This window comes from Cibotium barometz, chromosome 63 (genome assembly GCF_041138505.1).
Source record: "Cibotium barometz isolate CiBa-2024 chromosome 63, ASM4113850v1, whole genome shotgun sequence".
NCBI lineage: Eukaryota > Viridiplantae > Streptophyta > Polypodiopsida > Cyatheales > Cibotiaceae > Cibotium > Cibotium barometz.
In genome coordinates this window covers 22,797,389-22,817,220 of record NC_141108.1, presented here as the reverse complement: position 1 = coordinate 22,817,220, position 19,832 = coordinate 22,797,389, and the positions used below count along the sequence as shown (strand labels likewise).

Below are 19,832 nucleotides of genomic sequence, written 5' to 3'. Positions count from 1 at the left end.
TTGTCCTTTTTTTCTGGACATCCAGAGAACATCGACAGTTGTACATTAATTTGTCTCATAGGTCGAGTTCGGTCTCTAGTAGATGTTAATACAGCTTTCTTTCTCTCTCTCTCTCTCTCCACGTGACATAGCTGAGGGAGACCTCTCGGCCATACTCATTAGCCCCATGCTTGATATTTTGGAGAGCGGTATACCATCTACTCGGAGCTGATGCTGCTCTCATGTTTCTATGTTCTTAGTATTCCATGATGAGTTTCCATGGACAGTTTTGTATCACACCAGTGAGATAGCTATGTTTATGTTTTCTTTCTATTTTATTTTCCATTCCATTATGAGATATGCTATGGACATTATTGTATCACTTTGGTCTCATAGGCCCATTGGGTCTTTAGTAGACGCTTCATATATCTTTCTCTCTCTCTCTCTCTCCCCTATGCATCATTGTCATGGCTTGAGCTTCCATCTCCTCTCTCAACTTGCACTCTACTCCTACCCACCTATCATGGATATCTTTCTGTGAGGATTTCTACATTTTAATCCTTCTATTAACTATTCTAATCACATGATTAAGAACTAGAGAGACAAGACTTGCAAGATTAAGCCTAAGAACTTGAATTGATTGAATTGCACACGGGTGCCCTCTTTAAATAGGGGCTGAAGAGTTGTTACAATCGAAGAGTCATGTCCCTATGCAAGATCAGCCCTTTCATGAATAGGTGTCTTTAGACTAATAGTCATGTCCTTTGTGAAGTGGTGTGGCCCTTCGAGAAGGTGTGTCGCTTGACTGGTGACCACTCCAGAAGGCACAACTCTTCACTTAATGAATAATAATAATAATATTAGTCACAAATCGTGACATTCCCTCCCATTTAAAATAAGACCCACAGCTAAATAATGAACTACCATTTGTCAAAGAAATCCTGGGGAAGCTCTAGGTAATTCTGCAAATCTTCATCACTTTGCCATGTAGAATGTGACTCATCTAGATCTTTCCACTTAACAAGAAATTCCGTAGTAAGCTTTTTTCAAGTCTCTTTCTGTCGAACATCTAGAATCTCCTCAAGAATTAATATAAAATGTTCATCTTCACTTTCAGGAACATAGGAGGAAACATCTAGTATAGGCGAATCTCCTTGAACATACTTCTTAAGCCAAGAAATATGAAAGGTTGGATGAATCTTTCCCCAAGAAGAAGGAAGTTCCAACTTACAACTAACTTCTGAATTCTTCTTCAAAATCCGAAAAGGACCATAGAATCTAGGCCTAAGTTTCGGAAATACTGACTTTACTGTCTTATACCGATGAGGCGCAACATACAGTAGTACAAGATCACCTTCATTGAACTCTGCATGTCTTCTACTCTAATTTGCATTCTTCTGATATTTCTCTTGAACTCGAATTATCTAATCACGAATTTGAAGAATAATGTCTTACATGTCTTGAACTAACTGGTCAGCTAATGCCACTTTATGTTGCAAAATAAAATTTGTCACCATAACTGGTGTATCATGTGATCTCCCCTGCATGAATTCTCTCTCTGACATAGTGATAATGAATCTCTATGTGCTTAGTGCGTGCATGAAACACTGGGTTTTGTGCCATGGCTATAGCACTCTGACTGTCAGTGAGTATGGTGGTGGGTGTCTACTGACACTCACGAAGATCAGTCATCAATCTCCTCAGCCATACACAATCTATTGTGGCTGTAAAGATTGCCTTGTACTCAGCCTCACAAGTAGATGTGACAACAATAGGCTGCTTTTTGCTAAGCCATGATATGCATGAATGCCCCAAAAATAAACAATTTCCACTGGTGGATTGCCGTGTATCATAGTCACCAACCTAGTCTAAATCACTGTAAGCATGTAACTGCAAGCTCCCCCCTTGGGATATACCAAGGCAAGATCCAAGGAGCCTTGAAGATGGCAGAAGATCCACTTCACTGCTTGCCAATGCTTTGTACCTGGGCTGTGCATAATTTAGGTACACTGGGAAACCCCAAACTGAATATCTGGGCATGTGTTGCATAAATATATGAGGCAACCCACCACTTGGCTGTAAACACTCATATCAAAAGGCTCTCCAACATCATACATGCTCAATTTCAGCCCTGGCTCCATTGGAGTAGAGATGGGCTTACAATCTTGAAACCCAAATTTGTGCAATAGCTTTTGAATGTACTTCGATTGGTGTACATAAATCCCAACATCTGTCTGCACAAATTGTATGCCCAAATAATAATGCAACAATCCCAAATCTATCATCTCAAATGACGAATGCAATTCAGCTTTGAATGCTGAAGTTTTATCCATGTCATTCCCAGTTAGCAACATGTCATCCACATAAAGAATGAGCATATTCAAAGTACCAAGATCCTCTTTCACATAGAGGATGCTCTCTGTTGGACTATTGCAAAATCCCTGTGTGGTCAAATAAGTATGGATCTTCTCATACCAAGCTCGAGGAGCTTGTTTGAGACCATAAAGTGCTTTTCGAAGCTTGCATACTTTGTTTTCCTAACCATGCAACACAAAACCAATGGGCTGATTTACATACACTTCTTCTTGCAAATCCCCATTGAGAAAAGCTGATTTTATGTTCAATTGATGTACTTTCCATTCATGATGGGCAACCAATGCAACAACACATCTAACTGTGGCCATATGAGAAGTGGGTACGAAAGTTTCATCATAGTCAATGCCTTTTTGCTGGGCATATCCTTTGGCTACTAGCCTAGCCTTGTACCTGTCAATGGTACCATCAAACTTTCTTTTTAACTTGTAAACCCACTTTGTGCCAATGGGCTTCTTGCCAGCAGGCAAGTTTACGAAATCCCAAGTGCTGTTTTTATGGATAGAATCCATCTCATTTTGCATGGCTTGCATCCAATGCTCATCCTCATGAGCCTCTTCAAATGAATCTGGCTCATCTACATCACAAAGTGTACTCATGCAAGTAACATCTGCGTGTTCTCTTGCATTACATGAACCAACCCGTGTCCTGCTACCAAGTGGAGCTGCAAGTTTGCTCTCCTGTAAAGTACGGAGCAACCGACGAGGCACAACTCTAGCCTCCTCCATTTTTGTCCACTCTTGCTCCACTGCTTCCTCCACATTTTGAGGTGTGATGAGCTCATTCATGGGCGGATTTGGAGCACCCAAATGCTGTCCATTGGACAAAGTTGATGGCTGATCTGTAGAGCCATCAATTCCCAACGGGAGAAGTCCTTCAAACATGTTACGTGGGCCTGAAGGTGGCTGTCCAGAAAATTCAGCTAATGGCTGGTCTGAATTTTCAGCAAATACATCATCTCTGCTGTCCAAAATCCTTTGATGCGGAAGGATTAAAGAGACAGTAGCCTTTACTGCCACTGCTATAACCCACAAATATACACTTAGTAGCTTTGTCATCAAGCTTACCTTGCATCTGCTGAGGTACATGTGCATATGCTATGTGAGGGCAAAAAAGACCAAAGGACCAAATATATGAAAGATCAGAGTAAAACACGCAGCATGCAATGGTGATGTATATATAAAAGATGAATTCCAGTACAGGAGCTCTATGTGAGACTCCGAATAAGTAGAGAGAGCTGCTGTCCCATAAAACACAGATAACAGAGCTGGAGTGACCTTGATGAGAGCGCTGATATGAGCCTGATATAAGGCTGATGTGAGCCTGAAGTAAGGCTGCTGAAGAACACTAATGTCATGACGCCCAAGGCAAACGCTGAAGACAGCCTGATGTAGACGATGAAGTCACCCCTGGTGTGGAAGATGAACTCAGGCCTGATGTAGGCAATGTAAGCGCTGATATAATCCTGACGTAGGCAGTCAGTCCAGCAGTAGGAGACGCTGTGGGAGAAACTGATGTAGGTGGCGACAATGCTATGGTGAGCCTGATGTAGACGGCTAGACCAACAACAGTTAACGCTGCAAATGAACTTGCTGTAGACGGCGACAGTACTGATGTGAGCCGTCCGTGTGCTGACCAGCAGGAGATGGCGATGCACTCTGTGATGTGCGGTCCATGCGGTAGCCAGCCTGCGATGAAATGCATAAGGGGAAAAACGCACAGCGCCAAGACAACGTAGGTTGATGGGGGCGCATAAGCAAGAGGGGAGCCTCATATTTACATGAGGTTTTTGGTCGGCCAGCATAGAAGTCGGCCCTTTTTGGGCTAGGTAAATACTTGATTTAGGTATATTTTCACACACCCCCTCTCAGACCAAAAAGGGATCATGAGAGAAGATGAGGGGAAAAAGATTTGGTTGTAGAAGATGAGGATTTCTGTGATTGACCAGAGTATAGGCATCTGGGATTGAGAAGTACTGGAAGAATGCCACAATGCAAGAGGTTTTCACATGCATGAATGCCCATTTTTGGGTTTTCATTCATACATGCGCCCCAAACACACAAAACAGAATGTTGTGCATAGGGAATGCAGGAAAAAATGCAATGCAGTGGGTTTTCACAGGAGCCGTGCCCTCATTGACTCATGTGCCCGATACAAAAATGGTAAAAAAATGAAAGGAGAGGCAGATCTGTTGGAAGGTTGGCGATTTCGAGCTTGTGATCTATGGCTAGAAGGTGCCTTGGATTATCCCATAAGTGGAAGCATGGGAAGTTGAAGAGCCATATATAAGGCTAGAGTGGCACCTTGTCATAATCATCTGCTCCGGCCGGTGTTTTGGGAGGCAGCTCACCGGGAGATGGGAGCCCGGTGGAGGGATGCTGAAGTGCCCGTTGGGGGTGTTCGTTCGATGGTGATGCGTCTCCTACGTGCGTTAGTCTTCCGCTGCGCATTCTGAAATGGTATTAGAGCCCGGGCGTGTGTGGTCCTGGGCAGCTCAGGCGTGTGTGGTCCTGGGCGACCCCCTCGCACCTCGGTGGCTTGCGGAGCTCAAATTGAGGGTGGGTTTTTGGGTTTTCATTCATACATGCATCCCAAACACACAAAACAGAATGTTGTGCATAGGGAATGCAGGAAAAAATGCAATGCAGTGGGTTTTCACAGGAGCCGTCCTCATTGACTCATGTGCCCGATACAAAAATGGTAAAAAAATGAAGGGAGAGGCAAATCTGTTGGAAGGTTGGCGATTTCGAGCTTGTGATCTATGGCTAGAAGGTGCCTTGGATTATCCCATAAGTGGAAGCATGGGAAGTTGAAGAGCCATATATAAGGCTAGAGTGGCACCTTGTCATAATCATCTCCTCCGGCCAGTGTTTTGGGAGGTAGCTCACCGGGAGAGATGGGAGCCCGGTGGAGGGATGCTGCAATGCCCGTTGGGGGTGTTCGTGGAGCTCGATGGTGATGCGTCTCCTACGTGCGTTAGTCTTCCACTGCACATTCTGACAAGATCCCCCTCTCAATGAGCAGAAGGTGATGGTGGTGGACCAATGCCAATCCGATTGCGAAGACGCTCGAGAATGGGGCGGTTGATGGACTTAGTAAGGATGTCTGCTTGGTTGTCTGCCGTGGAAATGTACTGGAGTCGGATGGTACCAAGCTCAACATGTTCCCTGTTAAAGTGAAAATGGACACCCACATGCTTGGTACGGTTAGAAAAAATAGGGTTGCCAGCAAGGGCAATCGCACTCTGACTGTTGACAAAGATGGTAGAGGCGGTGTCGATGGGAATGCGCGTGTCGGAAAGAAGTTGGCGAAGATACATAACCTCAGTGGTGGCATCATAGAGGGCCCAGTATTCGGCCACTGCTAAAGAACCTGCAACGGTGTCCTGCTTTTTGCTAGACCAAGAGAAAGGGGCAGATCCGAGGGAGAACAAATAACCACCATGAGAACGTCAGGAATCGAGACCACCAGCCCAGTCGGAGTCCGTGTAACCGTGCAAGGTGATCCCACGACTGTAGTGAAGTCCATACAAATAGGTACCTGCTAGATAGCGAACAACCCTCATCGCTGAACTCCAATGTGGCTCCTTGGGAGCATTGAAATACTGACTTTTAAAATGGATGTGCAATAGGAGATATCATGACGAGAATTTGTGAGCCAAATAAGTTTCCCAACCACTTGTCGGTAGGCTCGCTCTTCATGTGGAAGTGAGCCCACTTCCTTTGACAGTTTAACGGTGGGATCCAATGGAGTGGCCACGGGGATAGCACCATCAGGAAAATAGGAAGTAGTGAGTTGGAGACAGTATTTCTGTTGAGACACGAAAATACCATCAAGATGTTGGATCACCTCCATGCCAAGGAAATATGAGAGAAGACCTAGATCAGTCATCTCAAAAGTTTGTCTGAGCTGTGCCATGATATCAACCATTTTGGCTTAATGGGAACCTGAAATAATTAGGTCATCGACATACAGTACAAGGTAGCAAACCATCACCTGATCAGTGTGAATGTAGAGATTGGGGTCACAGTATGATGGGTGAAAACCTTGGCTGTGAAAAAATTTGTCGATGCGATGATACCACGCCCGGGGTGCTTGCATAAGCCCATAAAGAGTTTTATGTAGGCGAAAGACTTTGTCCTCAAGACCAGGAAGAGGGAAACCCGGAGGTTGGTCAACGTAGACCTCCTCGTTAAGAATGCCATTTAAAAAGGCACTCTTAACATCCATATGATAGATTGACCATTTATGGTGGGCAGCCAGATTGAGTAAAAGACGGATTGTGGTCATTCGAGCAGTGGGAGCAAAAGTCTCGTCGAAATCAATGCCATCTTTTTGGCGAAAGCCTTGCACGACAAGCCGGGCTTTTTATTTGTCCAAGGTACCATCGGCTTTAAATTTGGTGCGGAAGATCCATTTGGTTCCAATGACCTTCTTATGACGAGGGCGATCCACAAGGGACCACGTGCCATTACAGTCAATGCTTTCGAGTTCGAGTTCCATGGCCTGTTTCCAGGATGAAAATTTAATAGCATCTTTCCACGATGTTGGCTCATCATGTGCAACATAGTCTGCGGAAAAAACCGAGGCAAATGAGGCACGAGGGGCGAGTCTGGTGGATCGACGAGGACCGTCCAAAGGGATATCAAAGGGAAGTATACCAGAGTCATGCATGGTTTGTTGATACCAGCGAGGTAAAGGGTCCCTAGGTGGTTGTCGAGAGGAGGAAGCCTCCTCAAGAGGTGAAGTTGTAGGTAATTGATGGGGTTCATTTGGCACAGTCTAAGATTCTTGGTCAGTTGGTATGGGCAGCGGAAGGCGAAGTAAGTCTCGCTCATCAAAGACAATGTCTCGACGAACTAAAACTTTGTTTGATAGAGGACCAAAAACTTTGTAAGCCTTTGATTCAGAAGAGTAACCCACAAAAATGAGCAACTCACTCCTTGGCTCAAGCTTGCCCCTCGTATCATTCGGAGTGTGAGTATATGCTCGACATCCAAAGACACGAAAATGGGAAACGGTTGGCTTTTCGCCAAAGAAAGCCTCAAATGGGGTCCTGTGGGGAACAGCAATTGTGGGGCAACGGTTCAAAAAATACACCGCAGTGTTGACCGATTCTGACCAGAGGCGTTCAGGCAGCTTAGCTGCAAAAAGCATGGAGCGTGCCATATCCATGACTGTTCGGTTCTTGCGCTCAACCACTCCATTTTGTGAGGGAGAGTTGGTGGAGGTGAGTTGGTGTTGAATGCCATGATCTTGCAAGAACTGAGAAAATTGATGGGAGATAAATTCACCACCATTGTCACTACGAGCAATCCCAATTAAGACACCCATTTGATTGGTGACTAACCGAACCCATGTGGAAAAGTATTGGAAATGAATCAACCGGAGGATTCCCGAAGCCCGATGAGTAGCATGTTGTGGGAATGGGGAGCGATGTTGTTTACCCAGTTGACAGGGCCATCCTTTGTCAGTTTGAGGCTGGGTATACCTTCAACTAACTTGTCTCGAGATAGCTCATAGAGAGTGGAATAGGGTAGATGACCACAGCGAAAGTGCCATAGTCGTTCAATGTCAGAGGGACTGCTTGGGTCACATAGGCCCAAACCCGATGAAACTCTGAGTCAACAGAAGATGGCTTGGTTAGAAAAGTGGACATTCGGTACAAACCATCCTTCTGAGCTTGTCCTTTGGCAACAACAAGACCAGTAGTTTCATCAATTACCTCAACAACTCTTTTGTTGAAGTAAACACCATGATCGAGTTGGGTAAGCTGGGAGACAGAAAGAAGGTTGAGACCTAAATTAGGGACAAGATAGACATTGTCCAAGGTAGCCTGGTTGGGGCCAGTGTTGGTGTCAAATAAGAGAGTGCTAATGGATTTTATGGGCATCATTGTGTTGTTGCCACATCGAACTTCTCCCTTAACGAGACGCTGAGAAATTAAAATGTCAGCATTATGTGCCATATGGTGAGCAACGCCACTGCCAACTACCCAAGTGACAAGATGACCACAGGGAAGAGTTGGATGGGCCTCAATAATGGGCACAGAGGGATTATCAGGTAACTGACAAATCTAAATGAGGGCAGAGGCCTTTCCCTGTGGATGACCTTGTTTAGGCCTTCGTTTCTTCCTTTTTGTGGAGTGGTGGCGGGAATCAATCTTAAGTGTGACCTGAGCAATATTGGCTGAGGGGCCGAGATGAGGTGTAAGGAAAGACCAGTCAGACATCTCTTCAGAAGTGGTGAAAGAAACTAACTGGGAAGGTGGGGCATGAGCAACCTGACTATTAGCTCGCCACTGGGAGGAACATGGCCAAGTAGAACCATTTCCTTGTTGTTGAGTCCTTGGAGGGGAGCTTGGTAGAGTAGATGCTGGATTGCTACCCCCCCTGGATCGCCAATTTGGGGCATTGCTACCACCTTGGTTGTTTTGGCGGGTGGAGGTAGTGGGGTTGGAGTTGTTGCCTCTATTTTCCTTGGTTTTAAAAACACACTCATCATCAACATGGCCAGGTATTTGGCAAGAAGTGCAAAATCTATTCTTTTTGGGAATATTTTGCCAGTAGGGAATGGGTGTGGAGGCATGATTTTTGGAATCAGTGTGGTTGTCGAGAGATTTGCCTTGATTTCCTAAGTTGCTGTTCCCTTTCCCTTGCTGTCCTTTTTGATTAGAGGTTGTATTGGACACAAGGGCCCCCTCTTGAGTGGAGGGAGAGGATGACTTCTTGGGATGAAATTGGTCATGCAACCTAGCGAAACGCAAGAGTTGGCATTCACACTCATATAGGTTAGGCATAGGCTCTAAACTAATGGATTGTGTGACAAAAGTAAAGAAGCTAGGTGGCAACTTGTTTAGAAGAGTGATAACCTGATCGTCCAGGGACTTGGCAGAGCCAGTAGTGGCAAACTCGGCGTTAAGGCGCCGATATTCAGCAACTTTGACGGTCAGGTCATCCCCTTCTTTTATAGAGAAAATTTGAATTTGATGCTCAAGATCAATGCGACGCATACGTTCACATGCAGCATCTCTTTGCGAGGTGTGCCCATCTGTCAGAGACATAGGAGAACTACTGGAGTTAGGAATGGAACTCGGGCAGGAGGCCTTGCATGAGCTCCACTATAGCAGTGACATTTCTAGCCTCCCAATGGCTGATGACTTTCGGAGGTACTAGAGAAGGGTGAGGTTTTGGTTCAAGGCCCTTTGCTAGGTTCCAGGAACCTTGGGAAGTGAAAACTTGTTCCATAAGATTAGCCCAGGTTGTATAATTAGACCCGTTAAAACAAGTCTTTTCTGTGAAAGCATTTCTGGACATAGAAACATGAAAGGAAGATGGTGGGGGAGTCCAGGAAGGCTGGTGTCCATATCCAGAGTGTAAGTGTTGAGGAGAGAAACCTGACAGTCCACCAAGACCAGGCATGAATGAAGGACTTGTCGGGGGTGCTCCATAAGATGGAATCAAGTTTTGGGTATTCAGCATAGGAGGAATACCAGGTTGAGGTACGAAACCTAGAGAGGACACATAATTGGGAAAAACACCAGTGCCCGAGATGGGTTGGTAAACCACCTAATACCCTGGAATGCTGGGTGGGACCGCAGTGCCAGAGGGCGTCGTGTTAAAAGATAACTGGGATGGGTATAAACCATACGCAGGACCCAAAAGAGGTGCAGGCAGTGATGACTACATGCCAACACTAGTAGGAAGAGGTATGGGTTGGGAGGGAGGGTTTTGTGTTTGAATTTGGGCAGTATATTAGGAGTTGGAACAGAAAGTGAACCAACAGTGTTACCTCCTTGAACACCAGAAGTCGGAGAGTGAATTATACTCCTAGACCCTCCTCTATTAGGGTTCACAAAATGCCAAGGATCGAGAGTGGTTGATGGTACCGTTTGTTGAACCTGTGCCACATAAGAAGATACCCATGCAGAGTTAGGAACATACGTACTACTAATAGGCACATACGAACCTGACGCGGTCACCGACAGGGATGATGATGGATCTCCGAACGATGGAGGAGGTACGTGTCCTTCCTAAGAAAGAGTCCCGTACCGAAGTCCAGTTTGTCGGCTAGAATGAGAAGCAGAGCTCTCCAGTTGAGGCTGAATACCTGGGTCCAATACTGGCACACTGGCTGTGGGCATGTATCCTCCTTTGGTAGTAACAGCTGATAAGCTCGGAGGAGAAGAAAAACCATATGCCAAGGGTGTAGAGGGTGAGTGGGTAAAAGTAGGCTGGTCATCTCCCAATGAAAGACCTCGAACAGGGCTCTCCAGTGAATGAGGAGTTCCATCCTCCGTGTGATCTATATCAGAATAAGGGGAGTCAGTATCTGGTATGAAAAGCTGATCCTCCGGAATGGAGGGTAGACGATCCATGGTGTGTACTTTCGAGGTCTTCAATCCCTTTGCTCACGATAGCTCTGATACAATGTGAGGGCAAAAGAGACCAAAGGACCAAATACATGAAAGATCAGAGTAAAACACACAGCATGCAATGGTGATGTATATATAAAAGATGAATTCCAGTACAAGAGCTCTGTGTGAGACTCCGAATAAGCAGAGAGAGCTGCTGTTCCGTAAAACGCAGATAACAGAGCTCGAGTGACCCTGATGAAAGCGCTGATATGAGCCTGAAATAAGGCTCATATCAGCGCTGATGAAAGCGCTGATATGAGCCTGAAATAAGGCTGATGTGAGCCTGAAGTAAGGCTCCTGAAGAACACTGATGTCAACCCAAGGCAAACGCTGAAGACAACCTGATGTAGACGATGAAGTCACCCCTGGTGTGGAAGATGAGCCTGATGTAGGCGATGTAAGCGCTGATATAATCCTGACGTAGGCGGTCAGTCCAGTAGTAGGAGACGCTGTAGGAGAAACTGATGTAGGCGGCGAAAACGCTGTGATGAGGCTGATGTAGGCGGCCAGACCAACAGCAGTTAACGCTGCAAATGAACTTGCTGTAGGCAGCAACAGTACTGATGTGAGCCGTCTGTGTGCTGACCAACAGGAGATGGCGATGCACTCTATGATGTGCAGTCCACGAGGTAGCCAGCCTGCGATGAAACGCAAAAGGGGAAAATCCCACAGCACCAAGACCACATAGGTTGATGGGGGCGCATAAGCAAGAGGGGAGCCTCATATTTATATGAGGTTTTTGGTCGGCCAGCATAGAAGTCGGCCCTTTTTGGGCTGGGTAAATACCTGATTTAGGTATATTTTCACACATGCTATACATCCAAAAACTCTGAAGTGATCAACTTTAGGTTTCCTTTCATGCCAGGCCTCATATGGCGTGATGGTTTTCAATGCTTTGGTAGGGCATCTGTTCAACACATATGTAGCACACATTATTGCCTCCATCCAGAATTTGTGAGGCAATCCTTTGCCTCCTTTAACCATGCATCTAGCCATTTCCATCAAAGACATGTTCTTTCTCTCAGCAACACCATTTTGCTGAGGAGGATATGGCATCGTGCATTGATGCTTTATGCCTTTCTCTGCCATAAATGCTTTGAAAGCAATGGACATGTATTCCCCCCCTCGATCTGTACGGAGGGTCTGCACTTTGCAACCTGTTTGATTTTCAGCTTGTGCCACAAAATGCTGAAAACATGCAAATACATCAGATTTGGCCTTCAAGGAATACACCCATGCAAATCTGTAGTAGTCATCGATAAAGGTTACAAAGTATAGATGCTTTTCAAAAGATGGTGTCCGTATAGGACCACACACATCACTGTGCACAAGCTGTAATTTCCGGACAGCCCTTGTTGATCCATCTTTTGGGAATGCATTTCTGTGCATCTTACCCAAAATGCACCCTTCACATACATGTTTTGGTGGCAGCTCTACATGAGGCATATCTTGTACCATATTATGCCTTTGCAATAGCATCAAACTGCCATAATTTACATGCCCAAACCTGGCATGCCACAATTCTGCCTCGTGCATGGTAGGTGTAAGAGTGGTAACCACATGAGCATCATGCTCTCTCCTGTCAAACCTGTCAAGCTGATATAACCCAGTGACCAATGCATAGCCACCTTCATGGTCTTTCACTGTGCATCTGTCATCCTCAAAGTTGACTGCATATCCTCTTTTAGCAAAAGAGGAGCCAGACAACAAGTTCTTCTTAATCCCCGGCACATACAATACATCTGAAAGACATAAGTTTGCACCATCTAATGTTGTGAGGATCACCCCACCAACACCCTGAACTGGATAAGAAGAATTGTTTTCACATGTTACCCGCTTGCCTTCTGGGGCAGCCATAAGCTTCTTAAACAAATCCCTCCGAGAGGTGATGTGTTTAGAAGCACCGCTGTCAAAATACCATGTGTTGTGTTTCATTGACACTGAGAGACATATGCTCCTAAGATGCATCATAACTACAAGTGATGAAAGTCCACTCATCCTACACAAGTTTTACTGATGCATCATCTTTCCCTGCAGGTGATGAAGAAGAATCTACAGCCATGCCGCTTTCCGTTTTCTTCTCCTTTGCCAGCCTCTTTCTGCACTCTTTCAAGTAATGACCTGGCTTCTCGGAGTAGTGACATTTGCCCTTCTTTTTGGGCTTGCCTGCATCATTTTTAGCCTTTTGTGAAGGCTGTCCCGAATCAGCCTTTGGCTGAAAACTGTGTTTGGCTTTTCCATTGCCTTTGTCTTGGGCAGCAAAAGCCCCATCACCACGCATGCTAGAAGATTTGTTCTTCCGACTCTGCTCCTCCTATAGCAACAAACCAACCAACTCTTCAAACAAGATTGGTTCAGGGTTACCCTGCATAGATAAGAGTGAGGGATGTGTAGAAATTCAAGTAGGTTTCTGGCAAAGATGATAGTGTTCTGGAAACCAACTCCTTTTCGGAAATGACCTCATCAATGTTGAGCAGCTACTCCCGAAGATCCTGGATCTTCGTAAGATGATCAGCCATACTATCACCTTCATTCATGCCCAATTTCTCAAGCTCTTTCTTGAGAAATACAACCCTGGCCTCATTCTTTGCCTAATACATGGTTTCAAGTACATCCCAAGCTCGTCGTGAGGTCTTGCAAGCCCGAATATGTGATATGATTGATCGCTTTACTGACAAAGTAATCAAAGCCATTGCTTGGGCATCTCGAGTATCCCATCTTTTCTGCTCCTGTGAGGGAGGAGTGGGTACTGCTGCTTGTTGAGCACCACGGCCAGGCGTGTTAGGTGCTATGTCAACAGGGCATACATCTTCACCTCACACCCAGGCTAGGCTTACCTGCCAAGGTGTACCAGCGTGGGAATCCCTCTGCATTGTTTCATTTGTTGACAGAAGGAGCATTTTGCGCAGTCATGTCCTTGGCACTTTTGGGGGTGGCCAGAAGTCAGATGACATCGAAACTAAACCTACCGACCAAGGTGTACCACGTAGAACCATAACAAGCATTTATTTTCAGATCCACCCTCAATGCATCCCTGTGAACACAGCTTACTCACGGGCACTTTTTCCCTGTGAGACTGGACACAGGTTTTTTTCCCGTGTGAACACACTTAGGCCTTTTAGTACTCACTTGTATTTCATTTTTCATATCATTATTGAGTACATCTTTTCCAGCACTCTCACATTTCTCTGTGCTTGAGGTTGTGTGTGTGTGTGTGTGCAGGCTAGCTTCCCTCCTACCCAACATTGGTATAAGAGTTTGGCTAGGGTTTGCCCCCTTGCTACCCATCAAAGCTTCAACTTATTGTCCATACACTAAAGCGCCCGTAATGTTGCCCGTTGACTATACCTACTGCTAGTCGACCAGTGCTCCCGAAGTGTAACATGTGGAAGCTCTGAGATGCTTCTTTCAGTCCTAAACCCCATCTAGAACATCTTTGCTTCTTTGGAATGTGAACATAGGTATCACTCCCAAACACATGGAAGTGGGAAACATCTGGTTTCCTGCCAAAATAAGCCTCAAAGGGAGTCATCTTGGATACTGAAGTCGTCGGAGATCGATTGAGGATATGGACAGTCGTAGCCACAGCCTCTCCCCAAAGTGGAGGAGGAAGATCACGATGCTCCAACATCATCCTCGCCATCTCCACCACAGTCCAGTTCTTATGCTCAACTACTCCATTCTCTGAAGGCAAACTTGTATTGGCCAGCTCCCGCTTCATGCCATGTTCCACACAAAACTGCACAAACGCATTGGAAGAAAACTCTCCTCCTTTGTCAGCCCGAAGAGTCTTTATCTACAAGCCAAACTCTCTCCACCATCACATGCCACTCCTTGAACCAAGCAAAAGCTTGGTCCTTTTGGGAAAGGAAATAAACCCATGTGAATCTGCTACAATCATCAACAAGCAGCATAAAATACAAAGAACCTCCCAAGGATGGGGTCTGCAGCACAGGTCCAAGTGTGTACCAACTCCAAAGGTTTCGAAGCCCACCTGGAAGCTTGCTGCAGAAAAGATTCCCTGTGCTGCTTACCACGAATGCAAGAACTACAGCGTCCCTGCCTGCTACCAACATCTGGCAAGCCAACCACCATCTGGTCCTGGAAAGCCCGCCGCAACGCATCCACATTCAAGTGGCCAAACCGAAAATGCCACAAATCACCGATCTGAGTGCCTATCAAAGAGGAGAGTGCTGAGAGTTTTTAGATACCGTTCTCCACTCCGCCTTCCCATACCACCTAGCCTGTTTCTCTGTCTCGTAGAGCAACAGAATGCTCCTCAAACTCCACCCGGAAGCCAGTCTTGCAAACCTCATGCACTGACAATAGATGAAAACCAAGTGCTGGGACGTAAAGAACACGAGAGGAATGCTTCCTCCCTCTGCCATCGGGAATGATCTCCATCATGCCCTCACTATGAATCGGTATAGTGAAATTGTCGCCAATGAAAATGCGACCTAACTGCCGTTTAAGATCCTGTAAGAACTCACGAGTAGGAGTCATGTGCCTGGAAGCACCACTATCAAGAATCCACTTCCGAGTATCTCTGGCGATGAAGCCAACTATCTCCTCGCTCGTAGAAGATGAAGCATCTGTGTCCAAAATCTCCAAGTGCACAAAGGCTGGAGTCTTTGCAGCTGCACCTGAAGAATCAGCACTCTTTCCGGTATTTCGCTTGGGACACTTCCTCCAATAGTGGCCTTTCTCGCCACAATCGTTACAGGTCCACTCGGCCTTCAGTTTCTCACGGTTTGAATCGCGCTTCTTCTCAGAAGACTTCTCCGACGAAGACTTCCCTCTGCCCTTGTTGTTGTTGTTATGACCTTTCGACCGCTGGCCAGTCAAGGCCTCAGAACCTCCGCCCTGTGGAGGGTTCGTAAAATGCTCTTCCTGGTCCAAGACCATTGGCACAAGCTCCTCCCAAGTGATGGTGATGAGCCTGCCATAGGTGATCAGAGAGGAGTAAAATGCTGAGTACTGAGAGGGCAAATGAGACAACAACGTGATGGTCATATCCTCTGAAGATATCTCTTTCCCTGCCTGAAGAACCTCCTGCTGAAGAGCCTACAGCTTGTTGATGTGCTCCTGCATCAATCACCTGGATCTGAGCTTCCAAGGAGATCCGATTCATGGGTGATACCCTATTGTACAGAGAAGCCAAATGCTGCCAAATCCCTCTGGCCAGCGTCATATGCTTTATATGATTGATCACCTGTGGTGTGCAATTTAGGAAGATGAAAGAACGGATGCGAGCATTAACACGATCCCATGACTGTGCCTCAGCCTCCCGTTCCTTCCGTATAGAGGGTAACTCCCCGTCTTCCAACTCCGGCCGTGGAACACCAACTACAATGAAATCAGCCAAGTCATAAGAATCCAAAATGAACTCCATCATTGCCTTCCATATGCCGTAGTTGTTCCCGTCCAACTGTCAGTCCACCGGGAACATGAGGAATGTAGGGATCTTCACGTGCTTCTCAGCCATCTCAAGCAAGTATGCTGTCTCAAGGGTTCACAAGGTCTTGTGAAGGGAGGGTGCGTGGCAAAAAAGAAGAAGAAGAGGCTACAAATAATATGCAAGGTGGCTGTCCAACGGTGATGGCCGCCTTCTACCCGATCTCCAAGTCCCGAACAGCCCAAGCAAACTCCAATCAGCACCTCAAATCAGCAAACCCTCGACGTCGCACTGTCTCCAAGCTTCAAGCCACCTGGGGCTCTGATAACATGTTAAAATGCACAGCAGAAATGAAGACAACTACTGTAGAGAGCAAAACGTAGATGAGAGAGAGAGAGAGAGAGAGAGAGAGAAAAGCTGTGTAACTCTGCTATATACACACAAGAAAATCCCGAAATCTACAATGTCAAGTGTGGGGGGCAAGGAGCCATTTTATATGGCCCCAGGTTGCTGGTCAGCCAGTCCAAATCAGGCCGACAGCAACACATATGCTCACGACCAGCAGTAGTAGCCCACGACCAGCAGCAATAGCCCACGACCAGCACAAAACAGGTCAACCAGGTATACATCAGTCGGCCAGTGCTGCACAGAACAAGTCGTGTAGTAGACCAATAGCCGGCCAACAACTGAATCAGCCGACAGCCCTCCCACACCCAAGAAAATGGGAAAAAATGTATGGAGAGTGAGGAAAAATGGGGGAACACCAAAACTGGGCAGACACACCCACAACAGAGGCCCTAGTGTAATGTATAGACAGGAGATGACTGTTAACATTTCAATCCCCAGGCCCTTCCTCACCCCAAGGATGGCAGCATCACCTAGCCCTAGAGCCCCCAGTGTGTGACTCTTCCCCCCTCACCCACCAATGTAATCTCCCTCCGAGAGCGGCCGATCATGGAGGCAGCCCCGTTTGGTTTAATTTGTGCATTCTACCTCCTTGGGCATTTGTAGTCCGCTTGCATGCAACCAGCTTTTTTCTACTAATTGCAGCATCTTTCTTTTTCTTCCCCCCCTCCCCTTTTTTTTTGGGGGGGGGGGGGGGGGGGGGGGGGGGGGGGGAGTGTGAGGGAAGGAAAGGAAACGTGTTTCATATATAAGAATCATTGCACACTGTTTCGGAACCCAAGGAGTGCATATCTATGCACTTGAAACAATGTCTAATGTAGCTGGGACATAACACAAAGACAGTCCGTTTATGGATCACATAATCCCCACCATAACCAATGAATACATGATCCAGCTTGCATCTCAAAATCTAAAGTTTCTCTAGTAGCTGAAAATTTGGCATTCTGTGCAATGCTAGCCAAGCATTGTCTGCAAACACTTCAAGCCTTAGTGACTAGCCTTTACCACAAACTCTACACCCTACACAAATGCTTCAACAATTTCAAGGCAAGGTTGATGGCTAGCAGCTCCTTATCAAAAGTGCAATGATTCCTTGTAACCAATGTCTGCATTCAATGAATGCATGTCTATCTCTATTCCTTGTCCTAACCAGACAGTTGGTCACAGGGCCACCCAAACAGCACATTCCTTACTCCATTGCTATTTCCCCTAATTCCGCATGCCATTCAAGAGGCATCTTAACATGATTGTTGGGTAAAACGATCCTTATTGTTGCAAGTTAGTTGGAGAGACTGCATTAATTTTTCCTAGATGATGTCCCAGCTTTGCTTAGTTCCTGGATGTTGTCTCGAAGTAGATCATGGAGAAATGTCTCAGAAGAAAATGGTGGCATCTTACAAGGGTCTACAAACTACCATTGAGATCCTCCCCGTATGAGAGATCACCAGAGCCTAAAGCATGCAAATGGATGTTCTACCTCACGCAATCCTCTGTGTGCTGGCGTGTAACAGATGTACACACGTTCTATAAGATTGCCAAGCTCTTGAAGGGCTTCCCCATGAGATCTATCTCAATTTCCAGCATAGCATGTCATGGGTTTAGTTTAGCCGTCAGTACCATTGCGACAACACAATCAAAACATATTATACATGCTCCCAGTATGAGGTATGTGCAGGTATATTTGCGAAATCAGGACATAATAAGGGCCTCTCTGTCTAGTTGGTGCATCAAGCAGTGTTTCCAACAAGTATAACAGCTTTCTCTCCCACGCGCACACTCTCTCTCTCTGTCTCTGTGTCTGTCTCTCTCTCTCACCACACACACACACAGAGTTCAGAAATGACCTCATTGGACAGAAAGCGGAAGGCTTGCGATCCTCCTCCTGATGGGGGTCGCCCCATCTTTTTATTATTTTTTTACCTGCTTATGAGAAGAAAAAAAAATTGAAGTGTTCCCTTTTTTGATTGTCCCTCTGCTAGGAAACTCCTAACTGTTACTCAAGGGAAGATCTGATTTCAGTCAAACCAATTTGAATAGGAAGAGAAAAAAAAATCCCATTGTTGCTTTTTCACCTACTTTATTAGTACTTCACGGTTGATTGTGTGAGATGGCCATCACTTATTATGAAGTCTTGTGTAGTTGCAATCATGTGTATTCTTTGTAAAATCCCATCTGCAAGTGGAAAAGTTGGAAGTCACAAGTCCCAAGGTTAAGGGCTCGATTTCTCCTTGTGCAAGCGGTGGCACACGTACGTACATGGGTGTTGATATTCTTTCAAATTTTCAGCTAATTAAAAAAAAAAGAAATTGACATGTATTCTTTGTAAATTCCCGTCAAGACTTTCATATAAGTAAGTATAGCAATACAAAACATGTGAGTTTCAATGCAAGACAATGTATTATGGCAGCTTCTATCTGTAAAACTAAATTTTATTTTTTTCTAAAGCGCATCACATCACTAACTTTCATATAACTAAGTACAGCTATAAAAAATATGCAAGTATTACGATAGCTTCTTTCTGCAAAACTAAAATTCAACTTGAATAATTATTTCTAAAGCACAACACATCACTAACTTCTCAACCCAAAATTGAAATTCAAACTCTGTTTTCCTTCCTCTTTCAACTTGCAAGAAGAGCCTGTATTTTCTTATCCCCGTTTGAGATTAATGAAGAGGATCTAGAGTATCCATTTATACAAGAGCATGTTTTAGATGCCTTCTCTTTATGCTTGCTATTCAGGAGTGGAATCTCTAGAGTCCAAATCTATGCCAAGGAAATCATACAGTTCTTGCATGCAAAAGAAATGGCACAACTATATTGGCATTACAATAATGCACTATGTTATAGCCCATGCAATTCATGGAGCTTTGTGGTAGGTTTTCTAACTTTAAGTTATTAAGAACATTTATCAAGAGAACAAACTCTCAAGGGGCACACATCTAGGTATTTAGAGCTCAATCTTTATGTTTAATTGATGGTTAGGGTGTGTTAATAACCACTCACGATTTCGCTTGTTATCCTACCATAAGGCACTTCACCATCTTACATGCATGTAGTAACGGAAGCCTATACTTTGTAAGACACTGCTAGACTTAATGAAATGACCTTACCTTATGTGATTAATGTCGAATAGGAAGTCACATACTTCGTGTATATACTTGCTTCAGGTTGACCCTATACCATTTTGAAGCTATGGCCGACCAAGTGTGAACACTAGCCATTTGTATCTATATACAGGATTAAGGACAACCCCACCTCCCTCC

General features: G+C 45.4%; 1 protein-coding gene and 1 long non-coding RNA gene across 6 annotated transcripts in view; one reads left to right on the top strand and one right to left on the bottom strand.

Moving 5' to 3' along the window:
* Nucleotides 1-18,769, bottom strand: part of LOC147603848 (protein SAWADEE HOMEODOMAIN HOMOLOG 2-like) — a 103,050-nt gene extending 84,281 nt beyond the window's left edge. For 4 of the 5 annotated variants that reach the window (XM_086796350.1, XM_086796352.1, XM_086796354.1 and 1 more), the window contains exon 1: nucleotides 18,413-18,591. In XM_086796350.1, coding sequence (XP_086652476.1) covers nucleotides 18,413-18,469 — 57 coding nt within the window. In that variant the 5' untranslated portion in view covers nucleotides 18,470-18,591. Of the gene's footprint in view, nucleotides 1-18,412; nucleotides 18,592-18,644 lie in introns of those variants that run through there. The other variant, XM_086796351.1, reaches the window with a different exon arrangement.
* LOC147603847 (uncharacterized) overlaps nucleotides 1-19,832 on the top strand; it is a 109,512-nt gene that overhangs the window by 84,468 nt on the left and 5,212 nt on the right. The window lies entirely within an intron of this gene.